This window comes from Dipteris shenzhenensis, chromosome 3 (assembly GCF_047967505.1).
Source record: "Dipteris shenzhenensis isolate YYH24624 ecotype China chromosome 3, Dip_SZ_1.0, whole genome shotgun sequence".
NCBI classification, from domain to species: domain Eukaryota; kingdom Viridiplantae; phylum Streptophyta; class Polypodiopsida; order Gleicheniales; family Dipteridaceae; genus Dipteris; species Dipteris shenzhenensis.
The window spans coordinates 54444926-54459067 of record NC_141598.1 but is presented as its reverse complement, the minus strand read 5'-3'; the positions used below and the strand labels follow the sequence as shown (position 1 = coordinate 54459067).

Below are 14142 nucleotides of genomic sequence, written 5' to 3'. Positions count from 1 at the left end.
AGCAATCTTGATGTGGATGATGCATGACTTCCCAGGCTACGGCGAGTGTTGAGGTAGGCCTTGAACTTTTAATTATGAGTAGGAAATCAATGTGGCACCCTAAACCCACCTTGCTTACACAATTGAGTCTATTATTTAGGTCTCAGTACTACATCAGGTTACCATGCATGTCCTGTTTGTGGTCCTTCGCTAGTTGCTTCATGGGAAAACATGTTGAATAAGGTCATCTATGAGTTCATCACCATCGATTTCTCCCACCACAAGGAGGATGTGTGAAGCTTGGCCACAAGAGAGGCCAAATGGGCGTGCCTTTTTACCCCATGCACCATGGAAGTTATCAAAGCTCTTAGAGATGGTGGTGGTGAAGCGAGCTATCACTATAATTCGTACTCCCACTGGATGCATGAGTTGTTTGAAGGGGGCCTTCACAAAGAGCAAGAAAAGAGGTGTAGAGCAATAATATTTTTGCTTCCAAATTTGGGAGTGTAGAAGCAACTAATCAACCATCGCTCATGTGTTCAATTCATACTACCTGCTAGCATTTCTCGTAGTGCACCGAAGGACATGAAGGATTGTATTTATAAGATGAGTGAGCTTGTGAGGTACTTTACACTATACAAAATGTGAAGCGTATCAACCAAGGAAAATAACATGATTGTATCTATGTTTGAATTAGGTTGTCTATCAACCAATGCTGGATAATAAAAGGTGGTAGCATGTATGATGTCATATCTATTACACCACGTTCCAAAGTGATGTATAGTGCATTTACAAATATGGAGCGTATGGAGGATGATCATGGCCATGGAGGTGATGATGATCGTGATACGAGAGAGGAGGATGATCATGATATAGGAGATTCAGATATTCAGGCCATTACCCATGAGGACGAGCCTACCATTGGTGATGCTCATTTCGATGAGCACAGTAGCACAAGTACTAGTGGGCCGAATGTATTTGTAGAATTCAACATTGGTTTGGATTTTGAAGTAGATAGTTTGGCAAGGGTTGATCTCATTGAGGATGAGATCGAACCGTAGCCCATCATTGATATTGGCAAAACTATTTTATATATTATCTCATTCTCCTCAGCTCACTTAATTTTTGTATATGTGGGTTTGCCAAAAAGCATTGATATTTTTATTAAAATTATGTGCTTTGGCAATCATGGGCAATGTTTGGAAAGCAATGATGTACATTTATCCACCTGCAATAAAATTTTACTGTTTGTATTCTTTGTTGTGCGTTTATAAACGCGTCTAGATGACAGTGTAGACACGCTACTAGATGCATTAATAACCGCACTATTAGACACGCTAATAATTGCACCCGTATTTTCACTATTCTCTCTGTGCTTATAGACGCGCTCGCTATTTTGCGCGTTTATCAGGCACATCTATAGTTGCTTTGTCTTGTTGTGCTCGGCATCTCCTTGTGGCATTGTCGTTGGACTCTATATTCATTTCCTTCGCATCATTTTTCCAAGCATTTTTTGTTATTTGGGAGATTTTGCTTCTCTCTTGCCAACTATGCCCCTATATTTTCATGGGTTAGTTTTACTGCATTCTGGACCATCTAGCATATCCTTTCATGCCCCTTAGAGACATATTAATTCTTGAGGCATTCCTTGGATACTTCCCTTTATGATGTCTATCATATAAGCTAAGTTTCTCTACATTGTTACAATGGTTCAACTAAAATCAATCTCTCTCTCTCTCTCTCTCTCTCTCTCACTCTCTCATGAGTTGGAAGAGACAAAAGAATGCTAACTTTATTATGTTTTGAGATGAAGATCTAGCCTTAGCTTTTTTTCTAGCTGAAAAGATGATCGTTTTTCCCTATGTACCAAATATAATTTTACTTTTTCCCAAAACTACACATTAATGTGTGCGTGAGTGCATGTATGGGTATGGCTACGGTGGGAGGTGCGCGGGGCGTCGCCGGGGGCGCGGCAGCATCGGTTTGCGAGGGAAAGGGGGAGGGGAGGGCTTTTAAAAGAGTCCCGATTTTGTATACTTAGCTTGACCATCAAAAGTCGCTAACAGGAATCTTGCTGAGAGTAGCGTTCCGCTTATTGCCTGAAGCTATATTTTCAGCAATTTTCGTTTTCCCCGTGCCGAGTACGTTAGGCTAAGCCTATATTTCAGCTTACCGTACTTCAAGTGGGCTAAGATTTCAAGCACTTTTAACATGTTGATCGAAGGACTGTACAAACTTAGAGATTATTGACCACTAGCCCCTCTATTCTTTCTTTTCTCGTTGAGCGACCTGCAGGACAATTGCTCACCGCAGAGAGATCTTGTGCTCATTCGCTTACACCTGCACCAAAATGCATCTCCAATTCCATCACCACGCTCGATTCATCTTGTTGGTTTTTGCTCCCATCTGAAGTGCTGTTGCCTTCTCCATCCTCTAGTGATCCATAATCTGCATTTTCTTGGAGCGCACCGAGCGCGTGCTCGGCGTTCCGGCTTGCTTCACCTTCTCTTGCCTTTCAGGATCCAGCTTTGACCCCTCGTCCGTCCCCATTAAATTCTCCAGTTTGTTTTTCAGATCTTCGATCACCAAATCCTTGCCTTGTACCTTAGACTCCGTCTCGGAAACCTGCCTCTCCTCCCCCCATAACGCTGCTATTCTTAGCATCTTGCGTCCTTCCTCTACCTCTCTCTTCAGCTCCTCAACTTCCACCATGTCGTCTCCTATTTCCCGTGCTAGCTCTTCGCAAACATTCTCCACCAATTCCCTTGCTGTCTGCTCCCTCTTAAGCAACCTGCAGACTCTTGCCGTGGCTTTCTTAGCGTCTGACAGATCTTTAGCGAGCCTTATATTCTGAATCTTTAGATTGTTACAAGCGTTCCTTTCCTTTTCCAACTCCTCTCTTAAGTGCCAGAATTTTACTTTCATCCGAAGCTCCTCTTTCTTTCGCAACTTCGTCACCTTCTCTTCGGACCTTCTCAGAAAGGCACTGATGTCACGAACAATCACCTTGTGGGAAAGCTTAAGCTCTTGCAAGTGCGCATAAGCATCTTCAAGTACTAGATGTACTGTTCCAAGCGCAGAGACACACGCTGTTTCATTGTCCTCAATTGACCTCAAACAGTCAAGCACATCCGTGAGAGTAACTTGTTCATCCCCTTCTTGGTCTTCTTCACAATGAGATTTCTCAGGCATGCTGATAGGGTCTCTAGTAGAAGCGCTAGCGTGCCAATGCTGGAAGGTAAGACCAAAATTAGTACCTGCAGGCTGCCTAAGATATGGATAATGGACCTCGTAATCTAACATGCGTACACTCCATATTTTACATGCTGGACGTACTGGCATAATTAACGAACCTCGTATACCTCGAAGTTGAGACTTTCAGAAACACATGCGGGCATGTCGGACGCACATAGAGAAGACCAGTCCTGCGAATCTTCCACAAGATTAGAGGGCAGATCTTCTTTTCGAAGATGAACGGCACGATGCTGGATTCCATCGATGAGAAGATATCCCCGTTGCTCCCAGTATGAAGCGGCGAGTTTACGAGCAGACAATACATCTGCAAGTGGATGAGAAGAAGGCGCCAGATCGGTAAGCGGGGAGGAGGGGCAGTGCGTGTTGTAAGGATGCCGGGCATACAAAAGATGACCGTCCTTCGCGTGGTAAATCTTCCAGCGGCGGACAGGAGTGCTAGGGCTGAAGAGGTGAGGAAGGAGAGGCGAAGAGCAAGCTGGGTGGGAGGGGCTAGAGGGCTCAAAGCTCTCCTCGAGTCTGATGGAGCGTACATCAGCTGCTTGGGGGTGTTCCATGGCTCTGTGGCTATAGTCTCTCGATTGCTCACACGGGAGTCTTGCAGTCTCATCCGATGATCTACGGAGGCGTGGTCGCAATTCAGTGTCTAAATCCTCTTTCGCCAGTCGCCATTGAAGCCAGCCTTAGTTGGCCTGGGGCCTGTACATGGAGTCACTCTCGTTGGCTCTCCGTGTGCACAATCGCACCTCGCAATTCGTAAGTGATGGGAGAATAGCCGACTAGCCGTGTTACTGAGCGACCTCCCTCCGAGCATCGGACAATCCAGTGAGTAGGTCAAACATCCATCGGACAAATTCCCCGAAACAATCAACGTGAACTAGTAGTAGTACATCCAACGGCCTCCTTTGCCTGCATGTGATCATATCCAACGGCCCCTACCACAGCTCCAATCTTCTTTAGCCTCGGCCTACCCACCGACTTTGTTACGGAGTACCCACCGACTTTGCACTCCGTAACAGCGGCTCAACGTCGGTGCAAGTTTTACCTTCTTCTCAATGCCATGGGTGGGAGATAGAGTGCCACTATCCAATGTGTGCTCAGTGTCGCCATCTGCGATCAATGTGTGCTCATCATTGCTCCAAGGTGAGATGCACCTCCCTTCGGCCTTTTTCTAGATCCGTTCTGAGCTTCCATATCATCTGTAGTTACCTTAGATGTCTAGTACCGAAAGCAAGAGCATGAGGTAAAATGCTTGGTATATAGTCTACTTTTATGAGCACAGTTCCCTTTGAATCCTTTGGCACATGTTAGATACTTATTGTATTTGGGCACTCGACACTTCACTTTATAACACCTCTCTTGTAGGCTAAAAAATTATTGGATAAAGGCTCAGGGGGTTCACCTGATCACAGAATTTTAGTGTACCACGTTCATTCAAAAGGAGAGGTATTTTAATGCAACTTCAAGGAAAATTTTAACAAGATTACAATAACAAGAGTGGGTTTTTAATTCAACTTTAGAAAAAAATATGTTAGTTCATAAGTGAACAGGGGTGGTATTATAGAGAAAAAAATTTAGTCGAGGGATTGAATGCATGTGATACGTAGGGCTTCTTGGCAGTGCACCCCCCAAGGATAAAGGTAATACTTGGGGGTGTCCATGCGCCCTTCACCTACAAACTCTCTTCTAGAAATCAAACCTTATGCTAACCATATATGTACTCCATGAGGGCAAAGATGTTTAATCTACACAAGTTAGTATTACATGAACATAACTCAACCCGCTTGTGAATCTTAATGCAAAGTCACTTACAGTACATCAAGGAGTTTGTGCACCAGGTATGTCCGAAAGAAGATCTAAGCAATATTAAGTGATAGCATAGAATTTTCCTAAAACTTCATCTACCTTTCCTGAAAGATGGAGTTTGAGTGATTAGTACATCTTGCAAACCAACCTACATTGGAGTTTTGTTTTCCAACTAAGTTGTCGACACTGAATGAATGTATACACATTTTACATGCAAGCATAGAATGAGTTAAAAACACTCCATCGAACCTCAAGTCTATTATAGTTCACAAGAAAGGACAATAAACATATTTCATTCCTACAAGCCTTTTGAATTATTGGGCATAATTAAGAATAAAAGTGTATTCAATTTTGGGCTAGGCTATGAGTCAATATACATTTACATTTTGGACCCTTTTGATAGCCATCTGATGAGTACTATATCTCTCTTTAGCGTTCCCATTTATGAAAGCACATAATACCATGAAAGTTGGTAGGCTTCTTTTTTTCCTTCATTACAATATTATAACACCTTTCACATGCAATCATGAAGATATGTGAAACTTACCAAATGTACTATCATGGTGATAGATTTTAATGAGATATTTATTAGTTGTGAAGATGTGTGTCTAGCTGAAGGTGAATATAATGAGCAAAGGATTGATTACTATTTGTGTTGATAGATATGCATAATTTAAATAAGTAGCCACTATAACTAGCTATAACATGTACAAAGCATTCAAGGATCCATGTGCACTGCAATGTAAGACCATTGGAAAATAATAAAAAATGATTTCCAGCATATAAATACTTCGACATGCTTCATCTCTTGGCAACCCACTTTGAATCACCCTTTTGAAACCAACTAGTGGATACAATATAAAGGAAATCCTTGAAATGCATTAGTCTCAATTGAATTAATTCGTCTGATTTTTTTTTAATTGGAAAAAATGGGCCAAATGCACGTTTTTTCCAATTTAAAACGAAGCAACCAAATTATCTAGTTTTATTCATAAGAATAAATGTATTCGTCGGAATAAATTTATTCATAAGAATAAATTTGAAACGAAGCAACCAAATACACATTTTTTCCAATTTAAAACGAAGCAACCAAATTATCTAGTTTTATTCGTAAGAATAAATTTATTCGTACGAATAACCTAGTATTTGTACAAATACATTTATTAGTACGAATAACCCACTTTATTCGTACAAATAAAACTAGTATAACAAAGTAAATCTTCATTTGCATCAATTCCTTCCTGTCCACCTACTTGCTAGGGCCCCCACCTGCCTACCAATGCACTCGTTTTTCTCTTGCAAAGGTAAACTTATCTCCCATGTTCGAGACTAGCACTCATCTCTCTTATGAGAGTTGTGTGTTGTAGTCTCGATTTCAATATTCATGTTTGCATGTTTACATTCGGGGCTAGCACTCATCTCTTTCATGAGAGTTGTGTGTTGTAGCCTTTGCTTTGGTTTTAATGTTTGTTTTTTTATCTAAGGCTAGCACTTATCTGTCTTGAGAGAGTTGTGGGTTGCAGTCTCAGTTTCAATATTCATGTTTGCGTGTTTGCATTCGGGGCCAGCACTCATCTCTTTTACAAGAGTTGTGTGTTGTAGTCTCCACTTTGATTTTAATGTTTGTTTTTAACCTAAGTCTGGCATTCATCTTGTGCTCATCTCTCTTTTATGAGAGTTGTGTGTTGCGGTCTTGATTTCAATATTCATGTTTACATGTTTGCAGTCGAAGCTAGCACTCATCTCTTTTATGAGAGGTGTGTGTTATAGTCTCTCCTTTGATTTTAATGTTTGTTGTTTATCTAAGATTGGCACTCATCTCTCTTGTGACATTTGTGTGTTGCAATCTTAATTTATATAGACGCTTAGTTGTGCACTCATGTCTCTTATCAATCTTGAGAGTTGTGTGTCGTAGTCTAAGTTTAGAGATGTTTTCATAAATACTTAGTCTGGCTCTCATGTCCCCATTAAGAGTTATGTGTTGTAGTATATGCTTGATATGATGCAATATGTTCATAGACACAATAGGTTGGGCACTCAACTATCCCTTGATAATTGTGTGTTACAGTTAAAGCCTGGTATTAGAGGTACATGAATGGTTGGTCACCACATTCACGAGGTCTCAAATAGGTTTGTTGTGATTTAATTGTACTTTTAGATGAGTAAAAAATTAGCTTGAGCGTCTATGAATTTTTTTGCAAAAATTTAATAGGATTACAATAACAAGAGCGGTTTTTGAATTCAACTTTTAAGACAAATCACTTAGTCCAAAAGTAAAGAGGGGTGTTTTTATTGAAGGGAAATTTTAGTTGAGGGGTTTTTAAAATATCCCTTGAATGCACATGATACATTGGGTTTCTTAGTAGTGCATGCCCTGAGGTTATTTGTCATTGCTAGCTCTGAATCGATTTCAAATTCTATTTTGCAACTTCATTGTTGCACTCCATGGCTCATGCGGGAGAGAGGATAAAGCTTGATCTCACTAAAATTCAAAAGGGGGTGCTGAAGAATGAGAACATGCACTTATTAATGAATGTCGATTAGGACCGCTTTCAACTATGGTGAAAGTAGCGTGCAAAATCTTGTACAAATAATGGACGAGGGTGGAGTGAGGGCATTGTGTGAAATAGATCGAGATGTCGTTGCCTATGACACAAAGTGGGAGGGTCCCACCATAGAAGCTAGAGTCATGTACATACAAAATGTGTGGTGAGCCTTCAAGGGCAAGGGAGCTACCTCATTCTTCATTCCACCCATGCACCCACGTCCCTAGCACCCACCTCCTCAAGTACCATCACATACCCAAGTACCATTGCATCTCCCCCTTTCCACAGCCACAACCACTACATTCCACCACTGCATCCAAAGCCACAACCATTGCATCCCCCACATCCATAGCCATAACCACTGCTTTCCTTTTTTGCACATGGTCCCCCACCCCCTATATCACCATATCCACACCCAACTTACGTTTTGAAATTAGTTGCACACCTCTCGAAGAGGCCACATCATGATTTCACACCTTTTACACATCCCCCCACACAACTAGATAGGTTTCCTCTTCTTTGTACTTGCCCATATATGCACCCACAATTCCCTCGCCTTCACCAGTAGCCATGCCACCAAAACATCATGCTAAAACCTGTTTAACGAGGTTGCCATAGCAACCAGCACTCCACGGGATGTTCGATTCACACCATCAGCAGCTGTGAGCACGGGCACGTCTAGCAATGTTAGCATATGCCACATTTCCATCAACTCTCTTAATAACCATAAAGTTTACGCATGAAAGATGTTCAAGCACTCCTGGATAGCAGGATGATAGTAGAGGATTTGTAGATGAAAGCATTGGATATAAGCCACATGCTTGGGGGATGTCACACACCCTGGCATCATCATTTGAGCTATAGGTCAAGTATTTGATACTAATCCATTGATAATATTCCCATTTTGGAATGGAAATCATTTGGATAGATGGATGACATATATCGAACATGATGGAAAGAGGCTTGTGCACCAGTAGGACATAGAGATGATGCAAAATTTCTTGTTAGAGCTCCACGTGTCCATCATCATGTTTTTTATCTTCTAAGTGCACTTGTATGCACTGTTGATTACATGCACCAATTTAATGTCCTACATAATGATTTGCATGTACAAAACATTATGCTTCATTTCTCAGAGTCATATGAAAAACTGTATCTGGGCATTTGTGATTGGGGAATGATAACACTGACGAGAACCAACAAACACTATCCGACATTGAAGATTAATAGTCCCACGACTGTTATGTCTTTTGCTCAAGGATTTTGCCACATAGCTTCAGAGTGCCTTTCCACTAATCCCCTACCTTTTAGTACTACACAAGATGTGTGTGCAATCTCCCACCATATTCTTAAGATGATAGATGTTTGGGTACCACCAATTTATACTAGTCCTGCACAAGCTTAATCACGTGCCTATGTCAACTTGCAGTCCAAGGAAAGCACACAGACCCAAACAGTTATCTGCCAACAACAGATTTTTGTAGTGTTTTTAATATTGCAGCAAGATGTGGTTTGCAACTCAGTCCTAACCAAGGAATTAGACTAGCAAATGTTTGATATAACATCTGATACAACCTTGTACATTTTGTGACGTGATGGCTCTAACATGATCATTTTTGGAAAATTGTTGAGTCGTGAGTCCAGGATGATTACTTAAATATTATTTGTATAATTTGAAATTAAGTAAGTTGTTTAAGTAAGTGTCATGTTGGTACGATTTTTTAAAAATAACTAAATTGAAATAAAGTAATCTTGCTAGATTTAAAAAGTGTCATGTTGCTACAATTTTTAAAAAACAAATAATTTGAAATTAAGTAATTTGTTTAAATATGTTTCATGCTACTATGATAAGTGTTAAGTTGCTATTCTTTGATATGGTTTAATGCAATTATCATTACTTTATACACGTTCGTATGTTCTTGATGTGTTAATTGTGTCATTTTTTAGGGTTAATTTTAGGATTGAAATGAGCATAGAGGGAGAGAATGTTCCTGATCAGCAGCATCCCGAGGTATCTATGGACACATCTCGAGACGATGTAGGGTCTCAAGAGGCCGATTTGGATGAGCAATTAAATCATGCTAAGGCTCAAGCCATTTTGAACAAGCAGTGAGAGATCCTTGGAAGGGAGGGATTGGGTGTGTTTGCCATAGGTCGAGACCATGCAAGACAAGGCACTCTCTCTCTGACAAGTGGCCAGGATTTGTTCGAGTGAGTTCATAAGAAACATAGTGTTTCTTTCAAGTGGACATGCTAGTAATAAGTACTTATAGCCCAATTTATATGACCTATGACACAAGGCTCTAGCACACATTCTACTCTAGTGATTCATAAAAGTTGAAGAGAACATGCCAAACAATCAACAAATTCCCATGCACCTCATCCAACAAGTGTATGTACATGTCTTGCACTAATGCATAGACTGGACCAATAGACACCAATTGTCGGGCATAGGCAACAGACATCCTACTGAGCACAAGCAAGCAAGGGTTGAGAATAGAGAGCCAATATCTTAGAGGACTTGCTTATTGACTCCATAGGAACACAATGACCTTATTGACCTAGCTATGTTGGCCATATCTCTTTGTCAATAGGGTGTTATCACCGAGTACTTGTAAGCTGAGATTTCAAGACAAGCCAAAGAGATTAAGGACCTAAGAGAATGTGTCCACACCCGAGAGATGCAGCTCCAATGATACAAAATCAATTTTGGTGACTTAGAGGCAAAAGATGATGTTGATGCATTCAATATTGTGGACTTGACCAATCTGGATAGCCAGGGTGTAGGACCTAGCATTCATGGTACTTTTGATGTGGACTTTAACACATTTGTCCATTGAGATGATTTTCACACAAACCTATTATATGAGACATTTTATTGTGAACATGTGTATCTAGATTCTTTTGTAAAGATGATCTTGAAATATATTTACTCTTTTTCAAGTCCATATGCAATGCCATTTCGTAAAGAAGTTACAGCTCTTAACCTTATAACTTTTAATGTTCTATTTCTTTGTGCTCCTTTTTGCTCTCTTTCTTGCACAATATAAAGACTTTGGAAACGGGGTTTATAGAAACACATTATAGCAATGCTCACAAACTGCATAAATTAACTCCAACACACAAGTTCTCTCCAAGAGGACATGTTAAGAACAAAAGAAAGCGATATGGACCATGGATGATTTTTTCATGTTAGTTTCATTAAGAAGCAAAACTTTTATATTGGTGGTGAAAGTTTGTATGCCCTAATAAAAATAAATATTTGAAATATTCACCAAGATTTGAAACTTTAATGAGAATATTATTTAAAGTTTTGCCAGGATTAACATCCTTCTCTTTAAATTTCAAAAGAAAATATATAAAATTATACTATGTTCTATCAATATTATGAAACCAAAAAAACTAGCTTGTTGAACTTTTGCTAGGATTTTCTATTAATATATAAGTATAGGTTCGATAAAAACATCTATAATATGGACACCCAAGCATTATAAGAATACAACAAAGCATACATGCACCTGAATTAAATGACCATATCCAAACCATCATTAAAAGTAACCTACAAGTCATTAGCTTCATGCCTTCAAAATATAAGAGCTTCATCCCTTTGCTTTCAAGTACAAAATGAGATAAGGTGGATATGAGCATATGCGCTTTTCCATCGCTTAGCATATTCTCTTATCCATCCCCTCACATGACACATACCAACTTGAGAGATCTCAGCAACGAAAGCAGAATGGAAGAGGGTGAGAGAGAGGGAGAGCCAGAACAGAGCTACACAAGCTTTGGTGGGTGCAGAACACCCAAGTCTTCTATGTCATCTATATATATGTGTGTGTGTGAGTATTGTACATAATCGAGATTAAGGCACAATGGCCTTTAACCCCCACAACCTCCCATTTAAAGGCCAATGTGCCTTTAAGGGAGAATAGCCAGTGGGCTTACTATCCAATGCCCATCAATATATGACAATACTCAAACCGCTAAGTAGGCAGACTCTTCGTCACATCATATCTACAGGGTTATCATCTCTATGAACCTGGACAAGCTCTATTTGCTTCTCCTCAAGCATCCCCCTGATGAAATGCTACCTAGCCTCAATGTGTTTGGTCTTTGTATGAACGATCAAATTGAATAGGACTCATGGAATTACTATGCAATGTCGGTACACGTGTATGAATCCCCAAGTCTCCTATTAGCCAATCAAGCCTTATAGCCTTCTTGCAAACCTCTGTGGCTACAACATGCTTGACCTCTATGGTAGACAAAGCAACACAGTCCTATGTGTGAGACATCCACAACACTTAACCACCTATAAAGGTGAACACATAGCTAGAAGTGGATCTCCTAGTATCCACATGCCTTGCACATAGTCTGAATCTGTGTATCCTAGTACACACATCTCTCCTCTTCCAAGCATATGCACATCTCCTTGGTACCCTTCATGTACCTCATGATGCACTTAACTACCTCCCAATGCCTCTTTCTTGGATTAGCCATATACCAGCTAACAACTCCTATTGCAAATGTAATGTCTGGTCTAGTAGCTATCATAGCATACATTAGACTCCCAACTGCCAATTCATAAGGAACCTTGACCATATTGGCCCTCTCCTTATCTAATTTGGGACTATCTATCTGACTCATTTTCACATATGGTGAAAATGGAGTGCTTACAACCTTCCCCCCATCCATATTGAAACACTGCAATACTTTTGCATACGTTGAATATATGAAAGCCAAAAGAGTTTCCTACTCCGGTCACACGTGATGCACATACCAAGAATATGACTTGTAGGTCCCAAATACTTAGAGGATTCAATTGACGAGATGAAATATTGGATCACATGAGAAGGACACACATCTCTAGAAATGAAACAAGAACATGACAAGGACAAAGTCAAGCAAAAAGATAAAGTGGAGGCAGAAAAGAGAGGAAAAAGGGAGAAAGACAAAGCGGAGTAAAGCAAGAGAGGTAGAAAGAGCTCTGAAAAGTAGAACTTTTAAATTTATTTGAGAGATGTAAAATAAGATGTATTTCCTATTAGTGTTTACCATCAGTAATTGACATCAATAGGCATGTAACTAGTACACTTTCTTTATGCTTTTCATGAAAAATAGACCATGCTTAAATAAAAAACAATGATGTACAAATATTTTAATCGACTATGCATTATGAGATTTTTACTTCTCTTCTTTAAGACAATTATAAAACAAAGTTATGCAAGTCTACATTTTAGAATTTAGATTATGTGGGGTAATTTTATTGTTGGTCCTTCACTTAGGCCCACTGATTTTCATTGATTGTTCATCCCAACCCTCTTCTTCATGCAAGGCAAAAATTGGGGGGGGGGGGAGAGAGAGATAGAGAGAGAGAGAGGGAGGGAGGGAGGGAGGGAGAGAGAGAGAGAGAGAGAGAGAGAGAGAGAGAGAGAGAGAGAGAGAGAGAGAGAGAGAGAGAGAGAGAGATGTGACCATCAATGCTTGCCCAAAAACTAGAACATTTAAATGTATTTGAGAGATGAAAAAAAAGGATGTATTTCCTCTTGGTTTTTACCATAAGTAATATACATCTGTAGGCATGTAACTAGTACACTTACTTTATGCTTTTCATAAAAAATAGAGTCTTCTTCACGCAAAAACAATTATGTAAATGTTTTTAAGGACTATGCATTATGAGATTTTCTTTGAAATGCATCGACTTAGCTTTTTACTTCTCTTCTATATTAATCCAATGATAAAATAAAGTTATGTAAGTATACATTTTAGAATTTAGATTGTGTGGGTACTTTTGTTGTTGATGCTTCATTTATGCCTATTAATTTTCATTAGTTGTTCATCCAAAGCCTCTTGTTCATGCAAGGAAAAGACTCAGGGGGGTCACTATGTATAAACCCTCTATATCACGTGCGTTCAAGGCCTATATTTGAAATCCCTTATTTGTAAATTTTTTCATTAATAAAATGTACCCCTTTTCTATACAAATCTGTAAATTTTTTCCAAAACTATTTTCAATAGTCCCTTATGTATATTTATTTCTGTAAATTTTAGAAATAAAAAATATCCTTTTGTTGAACTCACGTGATAGGGTTACATATGATGAGTGACCCCCCCGAGGGAAAAGAGAGAGAGAGAGAGAGAGAGAGAGAGAGAGAGAGAGAGAGAGAGAGAGAGAGAGAGAGAGGTATTTGTGACATTATAGGCATAAGCTCGGCGTAAGAAAGGTTTGCACAACTAAATTTCAATAATATCAAAAGGTGAACTATGTAAGGTCAGTTTAAAATTGAAAGTTTAGGATTTGGATTTGAAGTCCTGAATCAATCATTGCCCATCTAGATAAGCTACCCACTCGGCTGCTTTGCATGCTTCTTGTACTTTGAGTTCACTATTTCTTTGTTTGATATGGATTGGAGTGAATTTCTTAGATATCTAAATCTTTGTAGCCTTAAGCTTATCTTTTTGTTTAAGGATCCTAACTATTTGTACCCTTCCTCTCATGTAGACATGTGCTTATGTGCTATTTTGACTTATAGTGTATATGTTATTTTCATCCCATTAA

General features: G+C 39.5%; 1 protein-coding gene across 2 annotated transcripts; it reads right to left on the bottom strand.

Annotated features, from left to right (window-relative positions):
• Positions 1 to 1856: 1856 nt before the first annotated feature.
• LOC147904012 (uncharacterized) lies at positions 1857 to 3837 on the bottom strand. 2 transcript variants are annotated; one of them, XM_087372877.1, is made up of 2 exons: positions 3333 to 3837; positions 1857 to 3210 (listed from the first exon to the last, which is right to left on the bottom strand). In XM_087372877.1, the coding sequence occupies exons 1-2, from the start codon at positions 3786 to 3788 to the stop codon at positions 2413 to 2415; spliced, it is 1254 nt and encodes a 417-aa protein (XP_087229003.1). In that variant the 5' UTR covers positions 3789 to 3837; the 3' UTR covers positions 1857 to 2412. The 2 variants fall into 2 exon arrangements, with proteins under 2 accessions (XP_087229003.1, XP_087229005.1); XM_087372879.1 differs by having other exon boundaries at positions 3342 to 3837.
• Positions 3838 to 14142: the final 10305 nt, after the last annotated feature.